Source organism: Xenia sp. Carnegie-2017, unplaced genomic scaffold (assembly GCF_021976095.1).
Source record: "Xenia sp. Carnegie-2017 unplaced genomic scaffold, XeniaSp_v1 HiC_scaffold_1, whole genome shotgun sequence".
NCBI lineage: Eukaryota > Metazoa > Cnidaria > Anthozoa > Malacalcyonacea > Xeniidae > Xenia > Xenia sp. Carnegie-2017.
In genome coordinates this window covers 71,787-86,651 of record NW_025813402.1, presented here as the reverse complement: position 1 = coordinate 86,651, position 14,865 = coordinate 71,787, and the positions used below count along the sequence as shown (strand labels likewise).

The following is a 14,865-nucleotide window of genomic DNA, read 5'->3' as shown; positions in this document are numbered from 1 at the left end:
CAATATCACAGAGAAGACTGTAAGTGTTTACTATTATCACAGGTCAAATTTACTGATAGCATGGGAACAGTTGATGACAAAGGACCAAGACAAGAGTTTTTGAGGTTGCTAAGAAATGATATGGTTGAGAGTTCAGGTGTTTTTCAAAGCACAGCAATGTTGGGCTCATGTATTGACACATAATGCAAGTAAATTGAGTACACATGAATATTATATGGCAGGAGGGGCATGTGCTATTTCCTTGATTTGTTGTTTGATCGTGCAACGCGCAACCATATTATTTTCCGACTCCATCCATCGATACATCCGTGTATCGGAAAACCGTACGGCTTTAGTTTATCGTAGCCGTCTGTATGCCAACAGAAGTTAGGACCTGGAACTCGATATATTCGTCTTCGCAAACGTTTCGCACGTATTGTTTCGCAACCAACGGGATCAAGCTCTCTCATCAACTCTTCAACAACACTTCTTGGAGCTTGATGTCCTTCAGTTCTGAGTGCATGCCACATCCAACGATAACCTCCCAAATTACCAGGACCGTTCAATTTTTGTTGAATGACTCGGCGAATTTCATTTGTATCAAACTCAGGCAATCGTCTACGTAAACCGTACTCCTTAAAACGGTTTCGTAACGTGCGTTCCGACATTTGAACTCCGTGTTTATTTAATATGAATTTAACTATGCTCTTATATTCGAACCCTCTAGTAAAATAATATTCAATCAGAGTTCGCTCATTTTCTACATTGTTTGTATCAGAATCATGCGAAGGAATGTCAACCATATTGGCAATATTTTGTAACTTTAATGCAAATTTTCTCGCAGTTTCTCTTTTGTTGCTGAAACGTTTCTATATTTTTTGTATATATTCACAGTTCACACTATAAATATGTGTTTGCGGAGTAAAAAATATGTGTCTGCTTGCCATAAATATCTTGTAGTGACGTACATAAAGTGCGTACATTACTCATCTAGATTCATGTATTAGAAATAGACGAAATAGCCAATCCTACACTTACTCAAACGCACTACTTAAACTTACGCACTTTACTTTATAATTACGTAAAACTACTCAAATTTCAAGTACATTATCCGCTGTGTAATAACTGCACCTTCTTTAACCAAATATATAAAAAGCCTGTAAATAAATTCTAACACATAAAACACTCACGACTGTTGTAAAAAACTTCTTCGCTAATGAATAAAATAATCACAAAATTTAACAGCGTTCTAGTACATTGAACTCACGTTCGGAGCTCATACGAAAGATTTATATATAACGCTAAAATATATCCGCACTGAAAATCTGATATATATCTGCGCACTACAAATATATATCTGCGCACTGATAATATATATCTGCGCACTACAAATATATATCTGCGCACTGATAATATATATCTGCGCACTGAAAATATATCTGCGCGCTGAAAATATATATCTGCGCACTGATAATATATATCTGCGCACTGAAAATATATATCTGCGCACTGAAAATATATATCTGCGCACTGATAATATATATCTGCGCACTGATAATATATATCTGCGCACTGAAAATATATATCTGCGTACTGAAAATATATATTTGCGTACTTTATGAACATATCTGCTCAATGAATACATATTTACTGCTCCACTAATATATATCATGAACAATGAAAACATTTCATGCAAAATACTTTATTTCTATTCCTAATTTATGTTCCGCATTGCCGCTGTGGGCCACCGTACATAATAAAGCTGTGCGTTTTGCGGGGGAAATTATAACTATATTTTTTGGACACAAGCTGTGCGTTTTGCGGGGGAAATTATAACTATATTTTTTGGACACAAGCTGTGCGTTTTGCGGAAATTATAACTATATTTTTGGACACAAGCTGTGCGTTTGCGGGGAAATTATAACTATATTTTTTGGACACAAGCTGTGCGTTTCGCGGGGGAAATTATAACTATATTTTTTGGACACAAGCTGTGCGTTTTGCGGGGGAAATTATAACTTAGCTATGTTCAAAACTGCTTAGCACAGCTTCTTGCCTAAAAAATAGAGTGCATGCACGACGCTTTTAGTACGCGTTATTTACAAGATAGTTTGTGAAAATTCATTAAATGTTTCAATACTTTATAGCAGATGAAAAATACCTTAATTTCAATTATTGCACGCAAAGTTTCTAGGAGACATAATGGTATATCATATAAGAAATACATCAAAACTTTTGCACAACAACTATTAAACAAGAAATTTAAAACATTCTGTTTGATACACCATGTATAATAATCTTACCTTTCACAGTCAGAGCAACCTCTCTTCTGAAATAGAAATCTCATACACTTGACAAAATGGGTCTGACTCTGACGAATTACAATGAGAAATACTCTCTCCTGGTTTATGAGAGTTGCACACCGTCGCCTCAGACGGAGCGATGATATCTGGCACACTTTGAATGACGTCACGTTCGTGATCTACTTACCCTCTCCCGCTGTGGAAAGTTTGAGGGATGGCTTCCAGTTCTATATTGTAGTTCACTGATTTCAGCTAAAGTGCGCAAAACAAGGCATGGCGGATAAAACAATTGATATTTCGAGAAGGCTGACAGAAGCGATAGGAAGGGTAATCACGCAAACTTTGGGTACAAGAGAGGTAAATGAGCAAGTTATTTCGCATTTAGTTTATATCAATCTAATAGTAGTCTGTCTTTGGCGATTTGAAACAAATTTAACAGATAAGCGTTGAGCACGAGACAAATGATCCACTGGTCATTCAAACCTGTGGCTTGCTACATAAAATCAAAGATATTTCGTTGGTTCAGGTACGTTGACTTCTTTACAGCTGACCCCTGGGTTACTAGCTTACTATGTAAAAAGTCAACGTACCTGGACAGGCTGGACTGTAATAGAACTAGCATTAGAACTGTTTTGGCTGGGGTTGTCATCAGCCGTTGATGCTTGCTGATTGAGAAAAATACTTAAAATCTGAATCAACGAAATATCTTTGATTTTATGTAGCAAGCCACTGGTTTGAATGACCAGTGGATCATTTGTCTCGTGCTCAACGCTTATCTGTTAAATTTGTTTCAAATCAACAAAGACAGACTACTGTTGGATTGATATAAACTAAATGCAAAATAACTCGCTCATATACCTCTCTTGTACCCAAAGTTTGCGTGATTACCCTTCATATCGCTTCTGTCATCCCTCTCGAAATATCATTTTTATTATCCGCCATGCCAAGTAATTCTTATTCTAGTCAATCACAGGATCGTGTATGATAAAAATAAAACACAGCAAGTTTTAAAACAAACCACAATCATTTTTGCTTCATCTTGTTCTTCTTCATCATCAGGATTATCATCATCACCATCAACTTCTGCATTTTGACGTTCGAGTTTTTCCAGTTCCTTTAACACATAACCCTGGCTGTCACATGTTACAATCGTAAACAAAATTTCAGCAAACTTTTGCCATAAATATAAAGCAGTTTTAAAATTCAAAAGGAGTAAAGATCTTTTTGACTTTAAAATTCAAAAATTTCAATAAACCTTCCACTCACTGTCTCAAAGAGATGAGAAATTGAGTGTGTGATGAGTAGAGTGTGGAAGGTTTATTGCAATTTTTATATTTCAAGGTCATTGTTGTAAAGGCTATGTTTCAGATTAACTTATCCATTTAAAATCTCGATGTTCTTATTATGATCTTGTAGCATTACCTTTGCTCTCTTTGGTATGGTTCGTAAGACATAATAAAATGTATTTACAACTAATATCGTAAATGTATTTATTATTGTTTCACAATAGTGAAGGTGAATGGGTTATCTACGCACTTGGAAATCTCCACACTTGCACAGTTTTGCGAACGAAGCATTTACGTTCTAATAAAAAAAGGCTTCCTTTAGTAAAGTAAAAAGCCAACAATTATGACCTTATGATTCATGAAAGCCTTCTTATATCGAAACTTAAACCCTCTCTTAACACCCAAGGCAACTCAATTCCCCTTCACCTTCTTTAATATACTGCCATTCTCATTTCATTCCTTCATCTAAACTTCCTACTCTCCTCACTTGTAATTTAACACCCTGCAATATATGCTTGTATTTAAAACCTCATGTATATAATTCATCTCAAATAATCTGAATATGTCTTAAGTTAAAGACGAAACGTAATTATTAAAAAACCTTTTGTCTTTTTTTATTTTATTATTGCGATGGCTTTTTTAAATGTCTTATGTTGGGCTATTATGTTCATATTGAAAAAGTAAAAAGCATTGTCGTTAAATAATAGAAATAAAAGTTATACGTATAAGAAAATTTTCGCAGTAAAAGCAAAAGCAGGGTGCAAATTCAGTAAATTTATGAATATTTTGCACAAACCTTGTAAGATCAAAGCACAGAAGGTATTGGTTCAACTTTTTCTTCGTTCGGTTCTGGTTCTTTCACGTTAACATTTCCAGGTTAAATTGGAAACATTGTAGTCATAAGATAATACAGCAATGTTCTTCTTCCTAATTTTCCGCTCTGTTTTGACTCCAATTCAGCGACTGTTAAAAGCAAGCTGGATACAATCAAAGGAAGAACCAAAAGTCTTAAAGCTCTCACCCAAATCTCACCAAGAAAAGACACGTACATTGCATATTCCTTAGGTGTTGGATCTATGGACGACTGAACATTGCCATGTAATAATGAACCAAGTAAAAATCCACAAAGTACGCCGAATAAAATGAAAAATAATATCATATGTTGTTTTGCATGTTTTAATCCATTGTAGCAACGCTTTCGCGAAGTCATTGTCGAAAATTTCAAGCTTTGAATACAATTCAAAGCAAATTCTCTCAACTCCCAATTTCACAATTCACAATAACAAAGACTATAGATATACCGCGCCATTGACTATAATTATGTAATAACCTGAAGAACTTGAGCAATTTCATTGGTCGAGAGCTATGATCTTTAAAGCCTTTTTTCCACTTTTGGCTTAACGCGAAAACGCGACAGCGATTAACTTTAAACGCGATAATCCCATATGGGAACGTGGTAATAATCGCAATAAACGGAGACTAACAACCGCGATATAATTTTTGATATTTATTCGCGTTAATCGCCAAAATGACGTCATCTTAAATGAAAATTTTGGAATATAAAATGGCGGATTCAACATGTGTTCAATCACTTAACCCAGAAAGTTGGCCGAGAAAGTGCGTAAGATTCCCTGCTTATATGATAAAACATATAAGGATTATAAAGACAAGTTTGGCGTGGCAAATGCTTGGGCAAAAGTGGCAGAAAATCTGAATCTATTGAAACGTAAAACAATTTTCATTTGACTCTGAAGATGACTACCGCTAAGGTTGTCGAAACGTCAGTCAACAACAACAAAAACAGTCCTTCTCAAGACTATACCAACCTGGACGATCTACATTTACAAACATGTAACGATACTCCTGGGTTCAAACCATTTACTTTAATAATTGGTGAGCGAGCCAAAAAATTGTTTGAAAATTTAAAAAAAAGATTCAGCAAGCGAAGAAATGACTTTAAAAAAGTAAATAAATCTGGAACATCTCTGTCAGCTGTTGTTTCCTCTAAAACAAACTTGAAGGACTATAATTTTCTACAGTGGTTAGTACCACACATAAAGTCTGGAGCAACAAAAACTAATTTGTCAGTATCAAATACCGGCAGCGGCTCGACAAGTAACTGTAGTTTGTTAACCAATGATGAAATTGAGCATGTCAGCTTACTAAATGAAGACAATGGCTGTCAACGAATGGAGCCAGATGAAGTATTTGATGATAAGATTACTGATATATCTGATACAACTGGACATAAAAAGTGGTCAAAGACAAAAGTTGATGTTGAGCAAGAAGAAATACAGTTTCTTCATACAATGCAAAAAGCAATTAAGCATCAAAACGAAAACGTGGCAAAAGATGAAAATGATTTATTTGGAATGCTTGTTGCCTCCCATTTGAAAAAGTTAAATGCACATGAACAGGCCATTGCTAAGCATCAGATTCAAAATGTTGTTTTCAATATACAAATGAATCAAAACCCAACAACGAATTGTTCTCTTCAGAATCAGGTTTTATAGAGACTGCACCCACCAATGATGGAGAACCGCTGATTGTCTCAGCCATTTTGGGTTCTTTACACAAACCTGCAGAATATCTTCCTTTTGGTCACCTGCTGAACGACCATCACTTGTAATTGGACTTTTGATATAATCGCACTTCTTTAATTCCAAAATCAGTGCCATGGAAATATAACTCAGTATTTCATTCTTCTTCTTTCTTCAAACTCGATGATATATTTAATTGCTTCATCTTTGTTACTTGCATTAAAAATCTTTACTTCTTGATTAATTCTGTTCCCTGCATCATTAAAATGTGAAAAATTCTGCGTAAACCAATGGTTTAGGTAGTTTTCATTGTACGGAAAAAGAGGAAAGGCGTCATTCGTAAATATAGTACACTTAAAAAATTTCTTAATGTAGGTTCCAAGTAAAACTGTCATTGATTGATCATCAAGATGAGACAGAATAAGCGAGAGTGCAATTTCTCCTTCACTTTTCATGATCTCTTTTTTAACCAACTCATTCGACATGTAAAGCAAGCTCACATTATCGTACATATCAGTTCTAGCGAAAGGACTTAGCTCAAGTCTTTTTTGGAGCATAGAAATGATCGTTTGGTTGTATTGTGGTACAGCATTATTCTTTTGTGCATAAATGGTGTAGACGTCTCTCATTGATTTTGATAAACAAGGAGGCATTCATTGGTTGTATTGTGGTACAACATTATTCTTTTGTGGATAAATGGTGTAGACGTCTCTCATTATTGACTTTGACAAACAAGGAGGCATTCTAAAGAACATCATACATACTTATGAAAGGATGTTTTCTAACTTATGTTTATAAGATCATATCTTTATTTTATCATAGATACTCTTACAAAAATAACACAATTGAAAAAATGAATAACATTAATTAGAAACATTTCAAATATTTAAAGCGAGGACGTCGATACGTTCACAATGGCTACATATGTAAACGTTTATTTGCATTAAAATTCCATCAAAGGTTATGTAGGAATCGCAATACGAAGGTTTCACGACATTAAATCTAGCGGAAAAGTATATATCTTTAGTGTTGTGCATATTTTAGTACAAACATGAAACTTCCGTTGTGGGAAACGTTATTTTGCGTAACTTTGCCTCATGTATTTGAAATTTTTGTTGAGATAGTTTTTCATCCAACGAATAAGTAACTTTGATCGTGACTTACGATAAACATTTCCACTATTGCAAAAACTTCGAAATATCAAACGGAAAATTTAAATCAAATGTAACATGCTCCAATGCACCACAGTTATGAGGAAGTGATGAAGCACCACTTGTGCTTTGTGGCTACATCATTTATAACCAAATACCAAAGAATGAATTAATTATTTTCAAAAAATTCAGAATGTATTAAAAAACAAGCTACAAGTAATTTTTGATCCATAATAATGACTTTGAAAGTTTCAACACGATAATTTTACACCAAATTATTTTCACTCAGGGGAACTTTATATGCCTTTGTGCGCAATAGATTTGTTACAAGCAAGGCAAAAGAGCCAATACATACTTCAAAACTTATCACACGATTCTCACTTAAGCGTGACTTAAATATTATAAAACATGTTTCGATGTTTAAAGTGTTAAGTGTTCAGGAAATTGACGCCTCCTGGTTATAACTGGTTGAATTATTTTCATGTTCCTAATAAGTACATAGATGTTAGGTCGTCTACGTTTTGATACCAGGATACGGCGCATAAAACCGTTCAAAAAATCGATATTTGAAGCTATTGACGACAGCCTAGTGCAATTTTTTTTATGATGAAAACTGTCACAATTATACCCAAATGCGTTGAACATAGTTGCAATTACAAATACATTTTTCATTGGTTTCGCTTTCATTATGGAAACGACGACGAATATTGTTGTCTGAATTCATCAAAATTTACAAAACTCCATTCTAACGTTAACTAAGAATGTTTACTTACTTTTACAGAAGGATAACAGCTGGTATTTGACAATTTTTATTTATCTAAGAACTGAGGAGCTTCGATGGACGGCGTACTATCCAGAATGAAATGACAAGAATCGCGTCTTTGTGTCGGTACCAGACCTCTGACGTAGTTTTTCCCGCTAATTCCGATAATTACCATCGACCACGAGCCAAAGATTTGCCGTGATTCCTAGAGTACCCCATCAAGTCAAATAAAAACGTTAGTTAGGATAATAAAATATAATAATGACCTCTTTCCTGAATAAGTTTAAATCATTTTAAGATTTTTACATTTCTGATCTCTATGAAGGCCTATTTCTGTTAAAACTGACAATTTTATGTCAACAGACACAATAGAAAAACAGTTGTCCAATTATATGTAATACCTATTAAAGAGCATTTCATATAACCAATCAAAAACCATAAAACATTTTGTATGAAACATGTTTAGCTCCTAAGTTAAGGACAAGAACAAGAACATGACAATATTAAAGGACAAAGAACAAGAACAAGAACATGACAATATTAAAGGACAAAGAACAAGGACAAGAACATGAACAAGAACAAGAACATGACAATATTAAAGGACAAAGAACAAGGACAAGAACATGAACAAGAACAAGAACAAGAACAAGAACATGACAATATTAAAGATACGGATATATACGGATGTAATGGTTATACTTTTATATCACGTGACCATTTTTTGCTACATAGTGATTACACACAGACTCAACCAAAAAGATCTTTTATCTAGGCACGTTAGGTGGTATATATATTGTTAATATTTGTAATATTTCTAGGCACGTTAGGTGGTAATGGTTTCTAGGCACGAAGTTTGAAACAATCACCAAACAAAACAAAGGTTTGTCCACACAAATGTGTGTAATCATAAAACACGGGAGACTATATTCATTAATATTGATGGATTCCGTTCCATAAATATTATCCTCAATATTGATGGAAATAAGTGCGGAAGTTCCGTTCTGGGTTACAAATGTGTATGACGAAACACATGATAGAATGTTTCATTTGTTTATATAGAGATGTATAAAATCACTGAACATTCATTGGTGTTTGAAGTCTTCAAGCGCGTTAAACTGGACACTCGACTGGATTTTAATTCGTGAATATTCGTGAAGTTGGCTTTTAAGAAAAGGTAGCTGTTACTAATGTAATTTATTTAACACTTTTTAAAAACATGTTTTCCTACGCTTACGATCCAAACCATATTTACTTAAGGTGATGTAACAAGAAATCGTGACGATTTTAATTTATTATTAGCACGACCATGTGAAATAAAATACAATTATCCTAAATCTTACATTCTTGTTTCATTTCTTTTGCGCAAAATCGGAAAATATTTTTTACAGATATAAGCATCGTGTAAATCGTTCACCATTAACGTAATTCGTTTGCGTAAAAAACCAGCATTTCCATTTGTAGAAGAGTCGAAATGAGGACTCTTTTCCTATTGTAATTATCTTTAGATCGTCCTTTACAAAAAGATGAACGACAAAGGTAAAAATTTCTGTGTTGAACAAGAGAATAACGTTAAAGATAATAATTGTGATATGCTAGAAGATGGCAACGAAAGATACGACAGTGCAGTGGAAAATGAAAGTATGGAAGATGGTGGAAATACTCAACCAATTCTAAATTTACCCATTCAAGAGACTTTTTCTGAAGAATTTGAATCTTCGATGGAAATGTTGGAGGAAGACCTTGTTTTGAATGTTCCATCAACTCAAGAAAAACTTTAAATCATCGTCAACTTCAACGTAAAGTGGTATTCATAGAAAGAAACAGATTATGTAAATTTTGTATTATAAATACATTTGTGTAAAACTCAAGAAAATATTTTGTTTTAACCATTCAATAATCATTCAAAAACAACTACACTTTAATGTTATCTACTAATGAAAAATGGGTAAAAAATTTGTAAGTTTTTGTAAATCTATTTCGTAATGATCTGTATTTTTATTTATGTCGTTATTGACTTTTATTTTTTTCAGTGCTATTATCAACTCATTCCAACACAATTGTTTCAAAACAAGCTAATAATGATAGTGTTATTTCATAGCCAACAATGAGGTTTGCTCAAAAAAAGTATTTCTAATTTCTGCGTGCAAATCAGTGAAAAGAACACAAGTATGTTGACTATAGTTTGCGCTGTGACAATATTTTATTTTCGGCTTCCTGTTTACGACTTGCTACAAAATTTGACAGGAACATTGCATTTTTATAGATAGGATCACTGGTGGATCATTGTAGACAATGATTATCTTTTGCTCAAAATTTCTTATCACACAATAAAATTGCTTTTAAAGGCTTTTTATTTTTTATGCCTAACCATCGTGATGTACTAAAGTATAAGAACAACATCATCATCATCATCATCATCAGCCTGTCACGCCACTGCTGGCGGATGGCCTCCACATCTTTCTCCACTCTTCACGGTCTTGGGCTCTCTGGATCCACACGCTGTCCGCTCTCTGCTCGATGTCATCTCTCCATCTCTTTTTTGGTTTTCCCTTGCCTCTTTTCTTGTCCCACGGGGTCCATTCAGATGTTTTCTTTGCCCATTCATGGTTTTTTCATTCGGGCTAGATGTCCTGCCCACTTTCCTTTGGCTTCATTAACTTTCTCGATGACATCCTTCACCTTTGTTCTTGCTCTCAGGTCTTCATTCCGGATCTTATCTCTCCTCGTGACACCGAGCATTGATCTTTCCATGCTCCTTTGGGTGATTGCCAGTTTCTCTCTTTGATGGTTGGTAAGTGCCCACGTCTCTGCTCCATAAGTCATTGCTGGTAGTATGACAGTGTCCATGATCTTCCTTTTGAGACACATGGGCATTCTTTGATCTCTCATGAACATGCTGTACTGTCCAAATCTCTTCCAAGCTGATGAAGAACAACATAATATCGTTAAATGTTTGTAGATGTAGATTGTCCAGGTTGGTATAGTGAGAAGGACTGTTTTTGTTGTTGTTGACTGACGTTTCGACAACCTTAGCGGTAGTCATCTTCAGAGTGAAGTGACTTTTGACTCTGACTTCCACAAACATTTGACTGTGAAGATGACTTCCTCTAAGGTTGTCGAAAAGTCAGTCAACAACAACAAAAACAGTCCTTCTCAGGACTTAACAACATGGACGATCTGCATCTACAAACATGTAACGACATTCCCAGGTTCAAACCATTTACTTTATAATGTACTTAAGTATAGAAACAAGTTATAATACACAAAGAAAATGCGAGCACTGGGTGACAATTCTTAATTTCAGCAAACCATCCACACAGTGGCAAAGCTAGAGGTCGGGATGGTTGTGCTGAGCACGACCAAACATTTTTCAAACTAAGGTTTTATTTACCCACTAAAATTTTATTACTTGTTTTTAATGTTGACAGATATTAGCGAAAACAAAATCGATTTCTTATGCTTCATTTGTATTTTGTGATATGTACTTCATATTACTTTCACTATATTACGTTTCTGCCCGACATCTGCCCTATTTATTGACTAAAAGCTAATGGAAGGGCGTTCGCCCGTTTTTGGTCGTCCTCTACTCAGACCAGCACGACCAAATTATATATTCCTAAGCGCTGATTGGCTGGAAAACCTCACGGCCTTTTAAAATGGGTATAGTCAGCCTTAGTTTGGTCGTGCTCTGATCAGGCGAGAACGACAATAACATAAATTACTAATAATATATAAAGCTGCATTGAGTCGTACGCATGCTCAATCGCCGAATATTTTCCTTTGGTCGTGTCCAACTTTATTCACACGAGTATTTCAAATATTGTCTAATTTTGTCTGTGACGTTTTTAGTTGTAGTGTGTGGGTGTCAATTGTGTATTGTCATTGTGAATTAGTCAATGAGACGTACCTTTGATGTAAGGTATACCAGCAACGATACCTTACATCAAAGGTACGTCTGAGACTATCTCGCGTATCTTACGACCGTACAACATACGTGTCGCACATAAACCAATCACAACATTACGACAAGTACTAACGAACATAAAGGACAAAGAACACCCCAACGAACGACAAGGTGCAGTTTACAAAATAAACTGCTCCGACTGCCACGCCTCCTATATCGGGGAAACTGGCAGGAACTTAAACATAAGACTTACTGAGCACAAACGAGCTACTAAGAAACAAGACAAAACTAATCACATTGCCGAACATCACCGAATCACAAAGCACAACATTGACTGGGACTCGGCAAAATGCATCACTTACAGTACTGACTATAGACAACGGCTTACATTAGAAAGTTGGTATACCAATTTGAACAAACCCCCCTGAACAGATCACAGCAATTACCGGCACCTTACAAACGACTTATTCACAATACAAACAAACGATCAACTAAAAACATTACACTTCAAACTAATTCACAATGACAATACACAATTGACACCCACACACTACAACTAAAAACGTCACACCTAAATCACACATCACAACTAAAAATAAAATATTTCACTTCACACTAATCCACAATGACAATACACATTTCCTGCACATTTCCTGTACACACAATACAATGACGTAAGAACCAGACAACAAATACGGCTAACCTGACGTTTACTCCTCATTTGACTCTGAAGATGACTACCGCTAAGGTTGTCGAAACGTCAGTCAACAACATCAAAAACAGTCCTTCTCAGGACTTTATTAACCTGGACGATCATCATTTACAAACATATAACGATACTCCCGGGTTCAAACCATTTACTTTATCTGCCCTATTTATTGCCTAAAAGCAAATGGAAGGGCGTTCGCCCGTTTTTGGTCGTCCTCTACTCAGACCAGCACGACCAAATTATATATTCCTAAGCGCTGATTGGCTGGAAAACCTCACGGCCTGTTCAAATGGGTATAGTCAGCCCTAGTTTGGTTGTGCTCTGATCAGGCGAGAACGACCAAAACATAAATTACTAATAATATATAAAGCTGCATTGCGTCGTACGCATGCTCAATCGCCAAATATTTTCCTTTGGTCGTGCCCAACTTTATTCGCACGTGTATTTCAAATATTGTCCAATTATTCATCGTTTTAATGTGTTCTTGGACTGTGTGTGAACATAGAAATCAGTAAAGGACAGTCAAACGTTGCGTCTGAAGCTCAAAGAGTCAGAGATATCGCTTCTGAGCTTTTACGAAAAATTGTCAGTTCACGCAACGCTATAGAGTAAAAATATTTTGTTTGTATGCCCCGACCATTCCCTACGCTCACACTGAAAACAAGAGGTAAGGGGTTGGTCGTGGAATAGATCATTTCATATAAACAATCAAAAACCATAAAACATTTTGTATGAAACATGTTTAGCTCCTAAGTTAAACATAAAGTACTACTTGAATAAGAACATGACAAACTCTGCTTGTTTTATTCTTTTCTCTGACGCTGCAAAAAACAGCAGCTCATTAAACATACGTCAGTTGTATGATTTCAAATCTTTGATACATCATACAGGTGTACAAAATGTCCAATGGACTCAAGTGATGTCCTTCTGATAATAGTTACACAGTCAGACAAAGCAAACATGAGACAGTCATTGTGTAAATGGTGTGAACATGTGCTTTGTTATTTTATTTTGTTTTGGAGACACATAACTTTTCTTCAATATGCAAATCTGCTTCAATGTGCTTCAATGCATTGGGATGGTGTCATTGTAATTTTCAAATAAACAACTAATGATTGAATATGTCCGTCTTAATACAGCATGGAGTACTTAAGGAAATGGTAACAGGATGATATGAGGACAGTAGAGGCACCAGGGGGATGTCATTTTAGTGATACAATATACTTTTCATAGAAATATAAACCAAACACTTACAGCTTGTTGTAAAACAAATGTTCCTTTCTTGTTCATAATGACTTCTTCAATGGCTTTGATAGATGTTTCCAAAGCTTTCAAACCTTCTTCTCGATTCATTGTTGTTGTCATGACAACATAGGTAGGTGGTGAAATGGGATTTATCTTAAAGAAGAAAACAGTTTACAATCAAACAGTGAAATTTTCAAAACATTATTTATCATTGTATGGAATTTAGCCCTGGCACAGCTATTGTAAGATATAATTACATTGCTGTGCACATTTGGAACATCTATAAATAATTAAATTTTGTTTTCGTGAACATCAAAATGTCCATCCTCGTTGTGTTTATGTAGCAATATTGCAGTTTGATGCATTTCAATGAGAATGATCTGTCATATACAGTGGTGTAAGACAAAGCTTCGTGCTTTTCTTGGTTCTTAAGGTTCGTTTTCTTGACAAATCATTTATTGACAGTTGTCTTGTTGTACACAATGTTCAGTAGTATATATAATAATCATTCTACAATTGAAATCTTGACATAAACATATTTAAAAGTTAAAATGACATGATGAATATGAGGTATAGCTCTATTGGTTAAGAACAGTTCATGTAAGACGTCAAATGATATTAATTTTGATTCATAATGGTTTCAAAAAAGCTTGGCTGACTGAATTGAATTTAATTGTATTGAATTTAAAAACTTGAACATCAAGTTTTTAAATCTCATATCTACCGACACCTTCTTATATCTCACTCATGTAAAACCAACTATTCCCCTCTAGCTTCAAAATCATTGACACTGCCGACACCTCATTGTCCTTTAAAATCAAAGAAACACTCCACATTAACAAAACTAACCCTGACCTCAATGTTCAAGTTTTTAAATTCAATACAATATTTAGTTTATAATACGCTTGGATGCTCCCCATTAATTTATCTTATTTCCTTTTATTGTTGTAATTTATGGATCATATTACTTTTATATAAACCTTGT

General features: G+C 34.9%; 2 protein-coding genes across 10 annotated transcripts in view; both read right to left on the bottom strand.

Annotated features, from left to right (window-relative positions):
- LOC124440684 (eukaryotic translation initiation factor 2 subunit 1-like) overlaps positions 1 to 14,865 on the bottom strand; it is a 111,041-nt gene that overhangs the window by 56,756 nt on the left and 39,420 nt on the right. For 4 of the 9 annotated variants that reach the window (XM_046991127.1, XM_046991110.1, XM_046991119.1 and 1 more), the window contains exons 2-3: positions 13,890 to 14,033; positions 8,033 to 8,227 (exon numbers count right to left, since the gene is read on the bottom strand). The exons of 1 other annotated variant lie outside the window; for it this stretch is intronic. The gene's annotated coding sequence lies outside the window, so the exon portion shown is untranslated. Of the gene's footprint in view, positions 1 to 5,911; positions 6,853 to 8,032; positions 8,228 to 10,203; positions 10,944 to 13,327; positions 13,457 to 13,889; positions 14,034 to 14,865 lie in introns of those variants that run through there. 4 more of the 9 variants (XR_006946755.1, XR_006946757.1, XR_006946748.1 and 1 more) reach the window with 4 other exon arrangements.
- Positions 1 to 14,865, bottom strand: part of LOC124440998 (eukaryotic translation initiation factor 2 subunit 1-like) — a 36,684-nt gene that overhangs the window by 3,539 nt on the left and 18,280 nt on the right. The window contains exons 3-4 of the mRNA XM_046991420.1: positions 3,301 to 3,377; positions 2,283 to 2,534 (exon numbers count right to left, since the gene is read on the bottom strand). Coding sequence (XP_046847376.1) covers positions 2,466 to 2,534; positions 3,301 to 3,377 — 146 coding nt within the window. The 3' untranslated portion in view covers positions 2,283 to 2,465. The remainder of the gene's footprint in view (positions 1 to 2,282; positions 2,535 to 3,300; positions 3,378 to 14,865) is intronic.